Source organism: Bradysia coprophila, unplaced genomic scaffold, assembly GCF_014529535.1.
Source record: "Bradysia coprophila strain Holo2 unplaced genomic scaffold, BU_Bcop_v1 contig_297, whole genome shotgun sequence".
Classification (NCBI taxonomy): domain Eukaryota; kingdom Metazoa; phylum Arthropoda; class Insecta; order Diptera; family Sciaridae; genus Bradysia; species Bradysia coprophila.
In genome coordinates, this window is record NW_023503555.1 from 1,823,037 (window position 1) to 1,841,779 (window position 18,743).

General features: G+C 36.1%; 3 protein-coding genes across 3 annotated transcripts in view; 2 read left to right on the forward strand and 1 right to left on the reverse strand.

Annotated features, from left to right (window-relative positions):
- The first annotated feature begins 112 nt into the window (after positions 1-112).
- Positions 113-4,549, forward strand: LOC119078737 (dnaJ homolog subfamily C member 11). Its single transcript, XM_037186422.1, has 10 exons — positions 113-266; positions 432-560; positions 623-861; positions 928-1,247; positions 1,313-1,520; positions 1,582-1,698; positions 1,766-1,957; positions 2,033-2,181; positions 2,913-3,016; positions 4,176-4,549. The coding sequence occupies exons 1-10, from the start codon at positions 183-185 to the stop codon at positions 4,323-4,325; spliced, it is 1,692 nt and encodes a 563-aa protein (XP_037042317.1). The 5' UTR covers positions 113-182; the 3' UTR covers positions 4,326-4,549.
- Positions 4,550-4,723: 174 nt separating this feature from the next.
- On the reverse strand, positions 4,724-7,191 carry LOC119078782 (ADP-ribosylation factor-like protein 6). The gene is made up of 4 exons (XM_037186494.1): positions 6,792-7,191; positions 5,254-5,382; positions 4,982-5,110; positions 4,724-4,926 (listed from the first exon to the last, which is right to left on the reverse strand). The coding sequence occupies exons 1-4, from the start codon at positions 6,967-6,969 to the stop codon at positions 4,775-4,777; spliced, it is 588 nt and encodes a 195-aa protein (XP_037042389.1). The 5' UTR covers positions 6,970-7,191; the 3' UTR covers positions 4,724-4,774.
- A 787-nt stretch (positions 7,192-7,978) lies between these two features.
- The window catches only part of LOC119078732 (alpha-L-iduronidase), a 38,581-nt gene continuing 27,816 nt past the window's right edge, over positions 7,979-18,743 (forward strand). Inside the window, exons 1-2 of the mRNA XM_037186415.1 lie at positions 7,979-8,343; positions 8,402-8,598. Coding sequence (XP_037042310.1) covers positions 8,066-8,343; positions 8,402-8,598 — 475 coding nt within the window. The 5' untranslated portion in view covers positions 7,979-8,065. The remainder of the gene's footprint in view (positions 8,344-8,401; positions 8,599-18,743) is intronic.

The following is an 18,743-nucleotide window of genomic DNA, read 5'->3' on the forward strand; positions in this document are numbered from 1 at the left end:
TGTGGAAAATTAGGTCGGCATTGGCGCCCATTCTTCTAATTTTTAGTTTTTAACTGACTGCAGCGACACGTCACTGACAAACAGATTGTTATCCGTCACTAATTTTTTTGAGCTTATCAGCTGTTCTGTCAAAATATTGTGATAAAAAGTTCAGTGCAAATAAAAATATTTTTCCATTCAGCATGGATAGCGATGAATTTGAAGACGGTTTTGGTTTAAACAGTACCGAGGATAATTATTACGCTATTTTGAATGTCAACAAAGATGTAAGTCTTCGCTAGATAGACTGGCCAAGTCTCACGTGCATTTTTCTTTGACAAATTCGGGTTCTATGCTCTCCAATCACCGTTAAACATAACCTAGAAAAAAAAATCCGAAGTGTAACACATATTGGTTGTTATGAAATTCGTTTGTTTGTTTTATTGTCCTAGGCTACCATAGAGGAAATAAATGCAGCCTATCGGAAATTCAGCCGTATGTACCATCCCGATAAGCATACCAATTTAGAATTCAAACAAAAGGCGGAACTGTTATTCAATCGAGTCAAAAAAGCCTATGAGGTCAGTGAGCGAATTTTGTTTAGTGTTAACAAGACGAACATCATAAATTTTATGGTTGACAGGTTCTATCCGATGCACATAAGCGAGCCATCTACGATGCTCTGGGTGTTAAAGGATTAGAGACGGAAGGATGGGAAATCGTTCATCGGACAAAGACACCGAACGAAATAAAAGAGGAGTACGAACGGTTGGCTCGGGAACGGGAAGAGCGACGGCTACAGCAACGAACCAATCCACGAGGAAATATCACAATAAATGTCAATGCAACCGAAATTTTCGATTCTTACCAAGATGAGTTTGAGTAAGTCATTCGGGAATGGATTCAGGAGAAAGAGCTGCTCGCTCAACGATCTGATTCTAATTGCAGCGACGATGGTCCCATCCCATTTCCCAGTATCGAAGTATCGGGAATGTCCATATCGCAGTCAATCGATGCACCGATTACAACACGAGACACGGTTACCATGTCCGGTAATTTGTCATCGCAAAATGGAAATGGTGCCGGAAGTTTCGTTATATCTGGACGTCGATTGATAAACAAGGGTTGGTTGGCTATGGATATTGGTGCAGGCAATGGACCATCCGTGGGGATCAAAGGTTCGCGCACATTAACGGAACGAATTTTTTGCAACGGCGGGACAACACTCAATTTCAGACACAATGGCATTATACCCGGACTGGTTGGAAGTAATGTTTGATAGCTCAATTGCACCGTCTAAGTTGATCGTAATTTTCGTTACTTTTCCTAACAGCTCTAGGCGTTCAGCTTGATAAGCATACGGTGGGATATTTGACCTATACAACTGGAATGCAGAGTTCAATGTCCACAGTGCTCGAATACAACACCGAGAAACAACACTTCGTTTTGACCTGCACTATTGGCGTACCTCATTGTTTTGTGTCGGCTAGTTATATGAGAAGACTGAAAGAACAGGAGCTGAAAGTGAAAGTGTCCGGAAAGTACGTAAACGTCAGTTCATTGACCTCGATCGACGTCTTTATTTTCCGTTGTCGGTTTTAGGTACGGCACATTTGGATTCATTGCCGAATATGGAGCAGAAAAGAAAATTTCTAAGTACAGTTCGGTGCACGCCTCTGTATCGGTAGGCGTACCAACTGGTGTAATTCTCAAAATAAAGTGAGTTCTCTGTTCGGCTGATAATCCGTGGCAGATTTTAAACTCTAATTTTGCTTCCATCCAACAGAATAATTCGTGCAACGCAATCGTTCATATTCCCAATTCAGTTGAGTGAAGAAATTGTGCCAGCCGCCGTTTTCTACGCTTCCGTAACACCGCTGCTCGTCTGGCTTTTGGTCAGAAAAAGTATTATCGAGCCGATGAACGAAAGTGAAAAGCAGAAAATTATCGACAAAGCGAAAGAGACTAACAAACAAAGGTTCGTGTCCATTTCTTCCATATCCATATAGAACAGAATGTCTTACCAATGAACCGCGTTTCGTATACCTTTCAGAATGGCGGAAAAGAAGAAGGAAGCAGAAGCTGCCGTTGAATTGATGGCTGCATTGTACGAACGTATTTCCACTGATGAGACGAAGAAAAAGGGACTGGTCATTACGGCAGCATTGTATGGGAAATTTTCGGATGAGGAAGTTGATGAAGGTAAATGAAATTGCGTTTTTGCTTTGACTCAATTTATAGAACAAAAGACTTGTAGAGAAAGGAATGGATGGGCGTCGCTCAATTGGATAGCTTTCATCCAACTCAAAATTCGACAGATCTTTCGTCTTTCAACCATAGGTGATTCATTAACAAATCTAATTTTCTTGCTGAGTGAATCTTCTATAGTCGCCAGCACATTAATAGACCAGAATGTTTCTCATTTTTTTTTAAATGAGACAGTCGAAACAGTTACGGTGACTATGTGATGAAAGTTACTCTACTTGCAATAATACAGCTCGCAAGTTAGAAAAGATTCGTCAACTGACCAACCTGTCTAAATTTATCTAAGAAGGATTAGAGCAGCCATCATCGGTTTCATTCAGACAATTCTCTGTCAGACATAAAATTGAAAATTGTACCAAGGCACCATTGTCAGAGGCAGCTCTCTTTTATGTCACAATACAAGACAAATGTCAGCTCCGACTCGGTGTTTTACAGCGACAATTGTAGATCATCTAATGAAATTCGTTTGATTCACTACTTTCAACGATTGCTTCTCGTTTCCTTCGCATCATTTTGTGTCGCAGTGTCAAAGAAATCATATAATATTCCTACACCTACTATGCAGATAGATCGACTTACTTCCATAGAAAATTTTTGCTTTGACAATGACCACGGCATTAATATTGTCAGACTGTAATTTAACAATAATTTCACTTTCGTTTTTGCAGATACAAATTTGGATAGCCAGGCGACTAGCTTAACTATTGATGTTACAATACCACTGCAGTGTTTAATTCGTGATAGTAAATTAAAGCTGCAGAAATCTAGTAAGGTAAGAACTGACAAAGTCATTCGAAGAAGAAAAACGGACCTTTGATTCTACAGTGCCCTAATGCTCCTTGTAGACCTTTTGTGCCAATGTTTTTTCAATTTTTTTGTTTGTTTTCATTTTCGATCAAGTTCACGGTTTTTCAAGTTTCTTCAAAAGTCTCACCGTCTTGAAGTTGTTGTCTGATTTCAACTTTGCAACTATTGGTTAAGTCTCGCAACAGGTTTGCGTAACCCAAAAGTTAAGTCCGTTTTACAAATTACGACAGGGTTGTCCTGTTAAAATCAGGTTAATCCGCAACATTTTCTTGTACTGACCTTGACCAGAGTCGGAACTGAACCTGAATTTTCAATTTCCCCGATTTAATTTGAAATTGAAAATTCAGTTTTTAGTCAGATTAGTCAGATTTTAGTCGTGACGGATCATTTCAGGTTTAGGTCAGGATTGGGGCGATAAAGATTTAGGTTCATGTGGAACCTCAAATTCTAATTCAGATTCGGCTCGGAATCAGGTTCAGGTTTTGGTCAGTAGAGCCTAGTATTTGGAAATGGTTTTTGGGAAATTTTGCGAATTTTTGGAAGTCCACTATTATCCGTAGTTTGTTGCGTTTAATGAGGCTATTTAAGCAAAGGGAGCGTTAAAGCTAGCGAATTAATTAATTTTGTGTCATAAAACGATACGGTTTCGGTTTTTCAGACAACCAAGAGAATTGGTGAGAATTGGTTTGATCCTCGGCAGGAGCAATAGAATAATTTCCTTAAAATAAAATTTAAGTTTAACACCGTCTGGCCTCTGCTCAATGAGCAGTGCTCATATTGGTTTGACAAATTGCTCAAAATTTCTTATTAATTTCGGAAGTGTAGAAGTAGATCTGATGATCTGAAAGGCAGAACCATTTGATGTTGAAATCCACAATTTGCTTTAAACTTCTTTCGGAGTCAATCGACAAGCTCGCCTTTCTTATTCCATAAATTATCCTAAATTTCTCACATTCCATTCCTCCCCTCTTGCATTTAACGTTTATTGGGACACACATCTAACTCTTAATGAATCTGTTTCAATTAACCTGTTCTCCTCATCTGATAGTACCAAATTATGGAACGACCCAAAATTGTACGTAGCTTACCGACCTACCATCAAATGTTTTATTTATTTTTTGCAGTCAGAACTTATCGGATTCTACGATCCATGCGTAGGCGAAGATAAACAACTGAAAGTCGATTATTTCTTCAACGAAATTAGTTACAGCGTAACAATTTCCGATCGAGACGAACTACAACTGCCACAGCCCAAAGGAGAACCGCAGACCTAATATTACTGTTCCGGATGTATAGAGTTCGCGCGCAGCGAAAGTGTCGTTCAGTGTTCCGTGCTGGAAAATTTGAAATTTTCAGTTGTTGATAGTTTTGTTTTACTTGATTTACTTGATTGTTAAAACGCGAGAAACCTAAAATTTGATGTAGTTACATGCAGTGACGATGGTAGTAGAAATGATAAAATAAACATTTGGAAACAGACCCAAACTGGAAAAGCTTATCAGCCATTTTCATTTAACCGTTTAGGGTTTGCGAGCTCTCAGTGTCTTTGTTCCAAATTCTCACGAGTTCTTCTACGAATCATGCTCATCAGTTCGCGAACGAGTACAAAAACGTCTGAAGTGTTAGAGGACTGGCGAACTGCAGATCATTTATTTTCAGTGTGTACGTGTACAGTGGGTACAGTCTAACTTTACATTGTACTAAACCACCCGTACAATCAAAATTATTTTCTTGATCTACTTTCTCTGGACGTTGTCACAATATCCCTTATTTGCTGAACTAGCCACTGAACGCCATCCTGCAATCCATCACCCGTTAATGCATTGCTGGAACTTATATGCCAAGGTTTGTCCTTGATCTTCTCTAATCCTAAAGCTGAAGTTAAATTGTTTTTTATAAAGATTCGGCTTTGTGGTAGTGTGCCTTTTACCTGCTGCTATCTTCACACTCGATAACGCCTCTGGATTGTCCATTTTGTTAGCAAACAATAAAATTGGAACTTTTCGATCTTGAATGTCTGGATGATGTAGTAATGTGTCCAGCTCATCTTTCACAACCACTGGAAGAGTAATGTTTATAGAAAGATCATAGTGACGTTCAAACAGAAAAATTTCAACTGGTTCGAGCAACAATAGTCATTAGATTAAATCGATAGCTTTCCAGCAAAACTTCTTTCAATATTTGTCCGCTTAATTTATGTACCTAGCCTCATTCGATCACTTGAATCGATGACGAAAACGATTCCTTGGCTCGACTTGAAATGATGCTCCCATAAACTTCGATAGCGTACAGCGCCGGACATGTCGAATGCAGTGAAATTCACTCCTTGATCTGAGTAAGAAGAAAGTTGGTTTGAGATGCTTAAAATCAATCAACGACGATAAAAATGAGCGATATACGCTGCCGCCTTATGTAGCAAAAGGTATGTTAAAACTAAAGAAGTGGGATCAATCTGTTGAAAGGATTCTTATAGAAAGGACAGGATTTGCAAATAGTCGTCTGTAAAAGGTTGAAGGGCCTCAGGGCCTCTTTTCGTGAAATTGTTCCTAAAAATTCTAGAAATTCATGAAAATTCTTCAAAATGCTCAAAACTCTTAAATTGAAGATTTTTCGAAAACTTTCAAGAATTCTTAAAACTCCTGAAACAATGATGATTCTCAAAGATTCCCAATATTCTTGAAAATTATCGAAGAACAATCCTGAAACTAGTTTAATTAATTGTGCCGCTGTTTAATCTCTGGCTAGAGTAATCTAGTCATATATAGGAAAATGCATGTTCAAAGAATTGAAGTAAAAGTTTTGAAATTAATTGATTGAAAATAAATTGATAGAAAGAAGTTCTGGACCCAATAATAACACTGTGGATATGTTTGGCATCTGTGGCAGGTTAATACCTTTACTTTCACCTGTATGAAGGTTATATTTATACTTCAATTTATAAAAAGAATCTCACCCATTCCATTCAACTATTATTATCAATGTTTCAATCGAACAAACAAAATCACATATTTGATTCTATTGAAAATCAGTCATCAGTCATTGGAAATTTATTTATAACTGAAACGGTTGTTTGAATGGAAAAGGCATTTATGGAAATTGAATTGTAAATTAATCATCCGTTGTTGACATAGACGGCAAAAATGAAACCTGAAATCTAGCGAATTTTGCCTCTCATAGCAAAATAAATGCAAAACTCTTGAAGTAAAAGCCTAGACAATACTTAAAACAAACGAAGTAATAGATTTCATAATTATACAGGTGATACAGGTGATGACACATCGTTTACAATGGTAAACGTTAATAGTAGGTTACTCGGAAGAATTCGGTTAATTGGGTATAAATGCAAGGGCAGTAATTTGATATCTCCTATCCAGATGAGTAAAATTATCCGAGGGCCCGAGGTACTTCTACTAATCGTGATACGAGATAACAAATTATTTTATTGTGTTTTACCTTACGAGTGGGCCATAGTAAGTGAAAATAGTTGCATTGAAGGGTTTACTTTGTAATTGATTTACATGTACTTCAGTAACTACGGAAAGAACGAGATGAAGGAAAGACTGATCTACACCGTCTCTCAATAGATTAAATGATGTATAAGAATCCGCTGAATATAAGACTAATATGAGAAAGATATTATAAGAGACGATACGACGATACAAAGGCCTTCCAACATGTTCGATTGTCCGTGGTCACTTCCCATCACGTACACCAATAAACTGTTACATTCGTCTACTTACTTTGAAATTTTTCCACACTGAATCCAACCGTCGGAACCGTAACCGAACTTTTCTCCTCTGGACCCTTGAAATGATTAACGATTGTCGATTTTCCGCTATTATTCAGTCCAACAACCAAGATGTTTATTTGCTCCTTCTTCAGCTTTAGCATCGATGCCAAGCTATCAAATAAACCCATGATTGCTGAACGAAACAGCTAATTCTGTCGTCTGATTGAGAGTTTAAATCGAATTCACGGTGGCTGTGCTTTCAACGCGATTAAAAATTGGTCCACCAGATCACTAAGTCACTAAGTCATTTTGAACCGCACCGTATGATTGCAGTAACGCAACAATAGATATTTCAGTCTGAGACTATTTTTCACATTAATTGAAAAACAACAAAATACGTCGATGGACGGTTGCTAACAACATGTTTTATGTTTTGGCACAGTGTAACTACATATTCGTGAGTCTGAACATAAAGGAAATCAATAATTCGTCATTACCATCATACACATTCAAAATAAAACCACAATTCAATGAGGTACCTTCTTCAACGTTCAAGGCAAATTTTTTCACGATTCGCACCTAATGAAAAATGAAGTGAAATGATTAATTAATTGGCCAGAAAATGAACTTAGAACATCAAAAGGAGTAGGTAGAAAGGCATGATTGATTGGAAAATTGTTGTAGCGTATGTGTTGGTGCTTATCTATATTGGATATTGCACGTACGCGACAGTGAGGACGTTTTGTCTTACATTTAACATTTTAACTCTTTGACTGCATTCGTGTGGAAGGGAATGCATCTGTGTAAGTTGTTATTTGAAATTAGCAAGTTCCAGCAACAATCGATATCTCTAGGATATTTCCCACTCTTTCACTCAGACGACAAGTGTATGGTTTGTGTGAATATATCAATGAGTCTACTACTTCTTATCATTAAGTATCTTCAACAGGCAACAGCTGATGCAAAATCTTTAACTTAATTTGTTTGAACATACTTTTTGCTTGATAAGACTACGCTAGCCCTGACTTGATCGCTCAATTTAGTCTTAATTGTCGTAAACAGATGACAGATGATGAAATCAAAAGCAATATCTTTTGGTATCTCGATTTTCAGTCCGCGCTCTTTTTACGGATTTGAAATTGACTTGCAACTGGACACGACATTGTCTTGGTTGTGACGTAAAGGTGACATTTGAAACATCTTGATCTAACATCTGAATTTAGGTGATACACAAAGAAAAGCTATCGTCGCAGGTGATTAATTGTCGCGACGTCACTTTCTAAAATGTTTAAAATTACCGTTTTGTGTGCCTTAATGTATTCAGTCGCTAGCTCAGCAGATAGATTACACTTTGAAGTAGAGTTGAAAAATGTTAAAAAACTGTCTCGCTTCTGGACGAATACTGGTTTCTGTCCACCGGCTCCCACTGACGACTCATCCTCTTTAGCCGAGTTTTTTCTCAGCGAAAAGTCCATGCTAAATCTGGAATACATTTCTGCGTTACCAAACAACGGTTTAAAATCCGTTCGGATTCACTGGCTCATCAATCTTATCAAATTTGTGTGAGTTGGGGTGAAATTTTCAGGTTTGATTATTCTTATCAAAATTTTCTGGTTTTAGTGGTCTTGATGATCATCACGGTTTTCAGTACGATTTTACAAATTTAGACAAAGTACTGGATCGTTTAACTGAAATGCGACTATATCCGGTTATCGAATTCATGGGGAATCCTTCGAATAGGTTTTTCAATCAAAAAAATTTCTCGCAAACGCATTTGTGGAGAGATTTGGTCTATCAGATGTTGAGTCGATATATACGTGAGTACTGTGTGAGAGCATTTTGATTTAAAGCTAATTTAGATAAGTAGTATCGACTTCTTTGTCATCCATACCTTTTATTAGAAAGATATTATTTGTCATCGACAACGACGGGAAAAATAAGCGACGACAACTAGATTGTGTTTTCAACAGTATAGTGAAGAAGGGAAGGATTCTGCAATAGACGATACGATACTTGAAACAAATGAAGTAACAGATTTACCTCATGTATATGGCAACACGCTTAAAGGGTTGAATTGGTCAGTGTAAAATCATAACACTTATTGACATATTTCTGGCCCACGGTGGGGCTGAACGAACTTTAAATAAACATGTCGACTTCCATCTCGGTTCTTTTCATAGCTGAGTTAGGGGAGACGTGTACTATCCAACGGCACATGTTGCGGGCGCAACCGCTGAGCCGTTTCTGAGGAATATCGTCGCCTGGCTCCGCGGAAGTTGCTGGACCAGTGTTTGAAACTGGAATCGGTAGAGGGACAAATTCTAAGAACAACCATGTAAAAATTATTGCTCTCGGTCATTTGGTCGCAGAGCAATAGAAGTTGAAAGTCGAAAATTCCACTTCTATAAGGGGTGATGCCTCCTCGACGAAGTTCTCGATCCAGCACTTAAATAGCGTTTCTAGACAAAGTTAATGTGCTCTTTCGAATGGCAATAAATTTTTTTGAAAGTGGTCACTTTTGGTACATTTTCAGAAAAGTCACTTTTTTGCTACCCTCGGTGAACTTTGGCTGCTTCCATACCTTGCCGGTTGAAATATTTCAACACATTTCAGCTATGAAAAGAATCGAGATGGAAGTCGACATGTTTATTTAAAGTTCGTTCAGCCCCACCGTGGGCCAAGACATTCTTTAAATGGATTTTTCACCATGAAGCCATGATGGTTCATTTTTGGCCGAATGTAGAAAAATGTAGATGGCTTTATGGTGAAAAATCGATTTAAAGAATGTCTTGGGCAGAAATATATCATTAAGTGTTCTCTCTTGCAAATTTTATAGTGCAAAGCTAGCTGTTAGGTACAACATGATATCCGCCGGTGCTATAGAGAAATATTTTTTTTTGAATTTTCTCATGTTTAATAAGTTAAAACGACGTGGTCGATTGTCATAGCAGAAAACATTGTTATCGCTACGCTGGCTGGAGTCATATTCTGTGGGATAATAGCGAGCAACTGCGAACTACACATTAATTCAATTGACTTGATGTGGTGGTGCCGAGCGGCAGATAATGCAGTCTTTGAAAACCATCAAAAAAGTCCTTAAAATTATTTAAAAAAAACCTTTGGAAACCAAAGAGACCTTGAAAAACCCGAAAAACCTCTGAAAATCAAAAGAAAATCCTTGAAAATAGCTTGAAGATCCTTTTAAATTGACAAGAAAGACCCTTGAAAATCAAGGAAAATCCCCTTGCACTCAAAACACGCAATTATCTTCCCCCCATGTGGTGTGATTGTGATCATTACTTTACACTAACCTTGTATGTACCTATGTACCTGAGGGTCTATGCTTCTCAAGACCCATAACTCTATTCTAATGTAACCGCTAGTGAAATTCCAATACGTTATTGACTTATATGCATAAATAAACTGTTTAATCGTCTGCATAAACAGCACGCAGAATTACTAGTTAAAATTTACTAGACATTTTAAGTTACATCTGACTCAAATTAGAGCAATACATTTACTGATCCATCTATTATTAGCAGCAACAACAGAAATAAGCGTTTAGCTCTGTTGCCCTATCAAAGAAATAACAAAAATTGTATGATATGAGACTAACGAAGTAAAAGATTTGAATCAAATACTAATAAATATGTGAAATGTTTTTTCAACAAATAAAGGAACAGATTTAATGATTTGTGATGATATATGTACGCATGCCCCATAGTAAAATGTTTGATCAAAATGCCTTGACTTACTCATTATTTAATCTGTACATCTATCGTTGCGGTGAGACGACCCTGAGCTTAATTTTCTATACGTAAATACGAGATTACGTAAATTGAATCAGTTACAGACTCACAGATAACATTATCGACCGTGAGTTTTATTTTCTCCGGAAATTACTGGCTCGATAGCAGTTATGATCTCAAATAACATTTCCTATTGTTATAATGAGATTGTATACATAACAATGCTAGTGCATCGAAAGACAAAGATATGAAAATTCGTTGAAACTCTCATACGTTTTCAACAGAATGCTATGAGCTATGTTCATACGTATAGGAATAACACCGGAATAATATGACTTTAGCAGCAACATGCAAAAAAATATATTGGTAAGACGCTCAACGGGATGGCAACTAGAGCCATCGTAGATCTAGGCCTAATGTTTTCTTCACCGAGTAGTATCACAGTAACAATTCTCGGAACAGGGCATGTTTGGCCTGACCTGAACTGATACGAGAGAACCTGATTTATATCAGGTCAGATTCAGGTTGAAACTGAGCCTGAGCTTGACATTTTTGTTTCAAGTTCTAGCATCCTCAGGTGAAGTTCAGGCCAAGTTCAGGTTGACCTGAACCTGACTGAAACCTTCCACAATAATGTCCAACACTAACAAATATTTGGCATTATCATTGGAAAACTTTAAGAAATAAGCGAGACAGATCCGTTCCCAAGAGAGTGACAAAAGTCTTAGATACAATTACCCACAACTTTTTTTGATATAAACTTAAACCATGCGGTATTATGTAGAACAAAATAAATATTGCGATGTAATCTCGTGATCAAAAACAAATAGTATTTTAGTTAATGACTGTAATAACAATTTTCTTATTAAAAACGAATTTATGCGGAAGATCGGAATAATTACATCCAACAAAATACTGTCTGTGGACGCTGATGAATAATTAAATTACACACCGGGTGTACTTTAGAATATTTTTTTTCGCCTAACATTTAATATTCAGAATTGTTACGAATTGATGTTAACGATTAGAATGGAGGAAGTAGATAATTTGGTAAATAAAATTTACAAACATGATATATCGATCATCACTATCTATGATATGACTTACTGTATAGTGATTGTTGGCGGTGTTTGATTAACAGATTTCTTTTTCTAATTTTTATTGGTATTGGTGGTGGATTTTGACTGTGAGCAAGACAAGAGTGGAATGTTTTAGCCTAGAAGGTATGACGAAATACCGAATCATTGTCGAATCGTTGTTGTATTAATAGACTTCAAGATTTGAGGGCCGAAAAAGCCCACTGGGCGATGCACGGCAGTCCAGTATGGCCTGGCCAGTCTGTACATGTGGAGGTATGGACCATACGGTATGGTCCGGAGTAGTAAAAATATTTGTTCATAAACGTTCATCTGGTATCGACAGTAAAAATGAAAAGAAAAAGTAATAAGTGATAATCTTCGGTCAGTGAGGTCTTATATATAGTATAGTAAATGGTTAAACAAATGAAGTACAAGATTTTGTTGCAGATGCAGTGATATACTTTAAACAATCAAAGTAAAAGATTTAAAGATTTTATCGCAGTGCTTGCCGTTTCTAAAATAATCTATAGGTTAGTTTTAGTTAGGTTTTTTTTTTTAAACAGTGAACGTTTGTGTGTGAATATGCTATAGGTACATTGAGATTACATTGAAATTTAGCAATAGGATTTTTTTCTGTTCGTCGTCCACATTTGTTTTAGGACAAGCAGACAGTGGAGTCGATAAAATATCTTTCACTTTAAACGTTTACAATGATCAACTGCTTCAACTACCCAAAAACACATGTATTGAAACAATAAGTAGCAGAGAATTAAGTCTTTCACTTCTTACTTCTTCATGTTAAAATACATTTAGAAGCAATTGATGACTTGTAAAATTTTGCATAGTCGATCGACTACAATAACTTAAAGATGGTTCGTAATTTCGATGCATACCTTAATCAACATTTTGCTTTTTGTCCGAAGAAGAATTCTTGTGAAAACGGCCTCGACAAAATCGGGGAATCAAGGAATTATATGCTTCGATAAACTATTTGTGGCTAGATATGAAGCCTGGCTTCAAGTATTTTTCACAAAATATTAAACTTGAAAACTTGAGGTGAAATATTTCCGTTTACCTTTTTTCTCAGTATGTCGATCTCTCGGGAGCCTTTTTTTATTGCAACGGTCACATTTGTTTAATATCTTCTCTTAAGACTAAAATATTTTTCATGTGTCGGGGCCGAAAACGGGGGTTTTGCAGAAATTTTCTCGGGTTTTCAGCCACTTACACGACGGTTGATTTTAGGCACTTTCACTTGTCACCCTTACTTCATTTGGGCTACAACCCGCGAAATTGCCTAAAATCTACCATCCACAACAGATACGTAAATAACTATTACTTAACCCATCAGTTGAATTTCAATTACCTTTCTCTTTTTAATACTTTGATTGTCACTGGAATCGTGCGTTCTGCCTGGGACAGTGGAATAGGATCGTACTGAGAAATATTTTATAGTTTAGAAATGAAAGATCGCAGAGTTGAAGTCAAATTTTTATTTTTCCTTGCGAAACGTATAAATCTCAAAATATTCATAAATAAAAGACAAAAACCATCACCGAACGTTTGTTAACATTCGTGGACAAAATATTACACAGAAAGTAAACCTTAAATCCCTGCACAGTTTCGATATTCAAATACCACTAAGCGATCAGCAATCCTTGTCGCTAATTCGTATCCTATTTGACCTTCTTCTAGACTCGAATTTGTTAGGACATTCTCGACGATCCTCCATCCATTTCGATACATTTTCTGCATGACCATCATCAGATTGATTGGATGAATCGATTACCAATTTTGAAATTACGATTTTAACATTAGTCAATTCACGAATCTGTGAACCGTGCGGTATCGATTGGATAGTATCGTTGCCACCATCATCAAAAACCAAATCATTTTGCTCATCCAAATCCTTTGGTTGTTTCTTAGCTTTTTTATTTGCTCGGTTAATAGTTGAGTTAAACATGTCCTCTTGGTAGTCATGCAATTGTTGACGGTACATTTTATCTTGTTTCAATGTTTTAACGAGCGTACGTTTCTGTTGTTTCAGAAATTTACTGTGTCGCGATATTCGTTTACGTTGTTTCTTATTGATTAAACTGTTTAGCGATTCCAATGTCTTCCCGATATTCATTTTAATTTTCTATAAAATTTTCTCCAATCGAACTGTTTACGTTTAATTTAAAAATGCTAAACTGTCAATTTCAAGTGCATTAAACAGCGAGTTCACTTTAACAAAACTGCATGTCTTGTATGTATAACAAGCCATCAACGCCATCAACAGTACCAGCAGTACCATGTGATGGTAAAGGTAAACGTAGCAAGGTGGCGCAGCTGTTTTTTTCAGTTTGGTTTAGCTATTTTTTATGCAATTAAGGTTTGGAGTTCATGCAAAATTAACTCGATTGATTTATGGTGATGTATTAAATAGGTCGTTTGATTCGTAGTCAACCGAACTAGATTTTCTGTTGAATACTTACATACTTACATATCTGAGCAAGTCACTTCTGATTCAACCTGCCAGTTTGGAGATTAAATCCTGAATACATTTCCTGTTGTAACACCAATATGTTCAATGGTGAGCAATTTCTTTTGCCTACAAATCATACTAACGTCGATCTATTGCCTCCTCTCTGTAAACTGATTGATTTTTTTTGCCCATGATTGGACCTGTTTCGACCCTTAAACATAAACGCAGTACAATCCAAAATAATTTACCACAGCACAGTCTACCTAATCAGGTAAATATATTTGGTAAATTGAAAGTACAGTCGACGTCATTAAAATTTAGACATGAATTCGCTTCAGCCGTGATTCAACTGGTCGACTCAAACAAACAAAACTGCTCATATAAACCAAAAATAAATTTTGCTCCAATAAATTATTTTTTAAGTAATTTAATTTGCCTAAAATTGTATAAAAAACGACATAAAGTCTCAAGAAGAACTGAAGTCAATTCGTCATGCGATTTTCTTTCGGAATCTATGCTGGTCATTGGAAATCAATTGAGAATTCGTTGAGACTTTTCGATTTGGTTTACATCGACTATTATGGGACAGGCTTCTGGAGGTACACCTGCACTTTCTGATTTTGACAAAGGAAAAGTCTTCGTTTGGTAGGGTTATTTGTGATAGTTGCGGTTTCATAACGAAGAATATCCGTGGGCTTAGTATTCATATGAGGTAGCATAGAAGTGGTTTTAGTAGTGTTGACGATGCTTCTGGAAGTAGGAATCATAGTGATGGGTGCAGAGGTGTATTTTCAAATGTAGAGGGTGATTCAGACGTTTTGAACGATTTTAGTTGGCTTGTCAATAGATGCCGACTTACTGTTCCTTTGACTAGGATTATTCAGAAATCTGTTAGGACTGTTGTTTGTGAGGAACTTACTAGGGAAATCGAGTTTTTGATAAAAAAGGATGATTTAGGATCTTGGATGAGGGTACTTTATTTTCCTTACGTTGTTCTGAGTAGTAATATCCCACACACGTCAGTCAAGGGATGATAATAAAGAAATCGTTTTCTAAAAAAAAGGAAAGGATGGGGTTAAAGTAATTAGGTCTAACTTGAGTTATTTCAGAAGTTCCACTGATATAAACGGTGCTCTGTCTGAGGTTTTGCGTGAAAAGGGTGTTCCATTTACGGTAGAGAAGTCAGTGGATAGGAATAGTGTAGCGATCAAAACTGCTACTAGAAAGGTTAGTGAAGTTAGGGGTGTCATTAGAGTTTTGTGCTCAGACGAAGTAGTAGCACCTTAAAATTTTGAGACTGTTACTAAGTTGAGAGCAAAACACCCAGATGATGATGGTGGGGTTTTTGAGGAGACCAAGTTTGAGAGCAGTTTGCCGTTGACTGAGGTTGAGGATGTAATTAGGGCCATTAGAAGTTTTCCAATGAGTTCTTCTGGAAGAATTGGTGGGTTACGTCCTAGACACTTGAAAGATCTTATATCTTATACTTGTGGCGATTGAGCGTTTGTTAAAAACAGTGGGGCCTAGTTATATATCAGACATATTATATAACCATGATTCACGATATAGAAAGATAGTTGCTTCTTCGTCCTTAATAATAAAATGTCTTAGACAGGGTTAAAACTTTTCATTCACTTATTATCCTTCCAATAGGATCAATCAACAAATTCAGAAATGACTGAGTAGAATACATCTATATTCGAATGTTTATCTCACTGATGTTTGATAACACTCGACCTCTAATAAATCGTAATAATAGAAACAAGTTTAATGAATTAGCGGAAGAGTGAAAATTAGCTGTGATGATCTAATCTCATTTCATTTTTGCTGGAATTGTTGTTTTGTTTAGATAAGCAATTAAAAATGTGGCTCGTTTTTTTCATTATCAATACATTTTAAGTTTAAGTTACCCTATCAGTTGCAATATGTGTTTGAGAACAAAGCAGAACGGTTGTATCATACGACTCTGGAAGAAGACACAGGACTTTTCTATTGTAAACGTTTTTTGGCTACAGCTTCGCCCACATAAAAATGCCCACTATCGAATTTAAGCTGTTCTTCTTAGATTCTGCGGAGATTATCTTTTCATTTCGAGATTTTATTGCTGCTTGGATAAATGCTTTTCATGTGTTTAACAAGACTCAAAACATATTGATGGTATGAACCTACAGATTAACAGTTATATTTATCCTTGTTTTATTATAAAAAGTGTTGTTGCAGTTATTTCACATAAAAGTCAAAAGCCAAAGAATTTATTCGAAATGGCAACAGGTTTTCTAAGTTTTTTTTTCTTCAAATATTTTTCGGGCACGCAAACAACCTTGAGATATGTTGACAAATTCAGGTTTTTTCTTTGCATATATGATTGTTATGACGGTAGCTAGATTTTCTTTTTGCATCACAATTTTGTTAACATAATTGAAGTAATTAAAACAAATTTAATAAATTTGGTACGACATGTATGAGTTGCTATAGTAGACTTACGAGACTTATGCATGGAAGTTATTACTTTCAAGGTAAGGGATCGATTACGTGAGCTGGCTGTTGATAACATTCAGGTATTTAGTGGTGTAGCGGTTCGATAGCGTTATTTTAGACTCGTTTTGGTGTCTGATGAGTTTTTGTTTTAACTTCCATGATTTCATTCTCATTTCATTCATTCGTCATATTCTAATGGACGTTGTCATTGATACGTATGTAATGTGGAATGAATTTGATTGAATTGGTTACACAACGCTGGAATTTATAATTCCATAACAGTACACTAGCGGAAAGGTCAAATCCAACATATTTTCTGATTTGAGAGTCGTTGTGTTTAGGATTTGTTCCCAAATTTGTTTAACAAATGAAAATCTAGATTCTTTATTTCAATTTTTCGGTACATGCTGCGTTCGCGTACGTACTTTTTCGTAAGCATCATAAATCTAGATTCTCATTTGTTAAACGAAATTTTAGTGGAATTATTTACGATAAGTCGATATCCCCATTCCCGCCGAGATTAAGATTCTTTCCTCGATTTTGCTAGTAAAATCTTACATTGTATTTAGACAGAAAATTCTTGGCTATTCTTTCGTTGTCATAAATTCGATTTAACCTGACAATTAAGTGACTCAGCTACACTTTCTCAGAATTATTCAACAGAGCCTGCGCTAGTAGAATCATTCATCATCTTATGTGATCAGTAGAATATGGAAAAAAGCTCATCGTAATAAACAATGAGTAAGCGAGTGAGTCTACAAGTGAATCTACAGAAAATCTAAAATAAAAACGAACGAACTGGTATACCGGATTGTATGTTCAACTGTTTTATTGTTATATTACCAATTTAATTCAACCTTGCGAGGAATAAAAAAACAACACAACAACGACGACTTCACAATAAAATCACATAGTTCTCACATTATAATATAATATAATTTCTGGTCCATCCATACCAATGTAAATAATTAAATAAATTTGTATTTGTTGATCATGTTTTGTTGTGTATATATACCGTCCCAATATAACGAATTATAAAGTGTATGGATAGGCAGTTAGCGTTTTATTATTGTTATTACAATTTTTCAGTCTATGCATTTAATTATGTTCAGTGTATGTGATATACTCTTCATGTAGGCATATTGTTTGTTGTAGTATGAATAAAAATCCACCGTGTCTATGGACGCGTTTACAGCACTTTTTTCAGTTGAAAATGAATGGTCCGTGAACTAAATTTTGCATTGGCAATCAATAGGTGTTTCTGCAGCCGCATTTGAATGGAAATACAAACTTTCGATTCGGACTACGATGCGATTTGATCATCTTGACTAGCCTTCCAAATTATGGTTGGCAACAAAAAAAATCTTTCCATTCAATCGATTTTTGATCATATTTCACTCAAGCTAAGAATGTCGGCATCGATTTTGTTTTCTTATTTCTTTGTACCACTAGCTGTAAACATTGATAATCATTCTTACCTGATATTACTGATAGAAGAAGAATATTGAACAACAAATGCTCTCAAATATCGCTCGAGGTTTCTGTAGAAGTTCTTTGAAAACAAGGCTAACATGAGATACTAGCAATATACTGTGAAGTTTCAACCAAAAATTGAACAAATGGTCGCAAATGAGATTTTTTTTTAACAAAATGCAAGACAAATGATGCATTTTGCGTAAATGCATTTGCCTACATTTTTTAAAAGGAAAGTGATCCCACGACTTCCGTCGCATTTTGGATAAGGAATCTCTCAATTTGTAGAATGAATTAATTTTTGGTTGAAACTTCGTTATAATGTTTAAACGTCTGAAGTAACAGATTTAACGACTGTACCGCTACTTTGTGATACGTGAATGAAAGGTGTAAGAGAGAAGGCAACGCATAGATTGGATCGTAATTAATTTAATTTAATATTTTACGGAAGATTTGGCTCTTTTTAAGTAGAGTGCATCACAAAGATGAAAAAGTTGAAAAGTCGAGTTTTCGCGTGAAGTTTGTTGATCCAAGGCGAAGTCGTGAATTTTCATTGTTCGTCCGAGTTAAGTACAATATTATACATGCTGAGGGCACCGAAAAAAATGCTTCATTGATGAAATAAACGGTTTTCGGTGCAGAAGCATGTAAAGTTATTTTTGACGTGAACACATAAGGGTACTTTTGATTGAGGTAAGAACAAGGAGACATTTTAA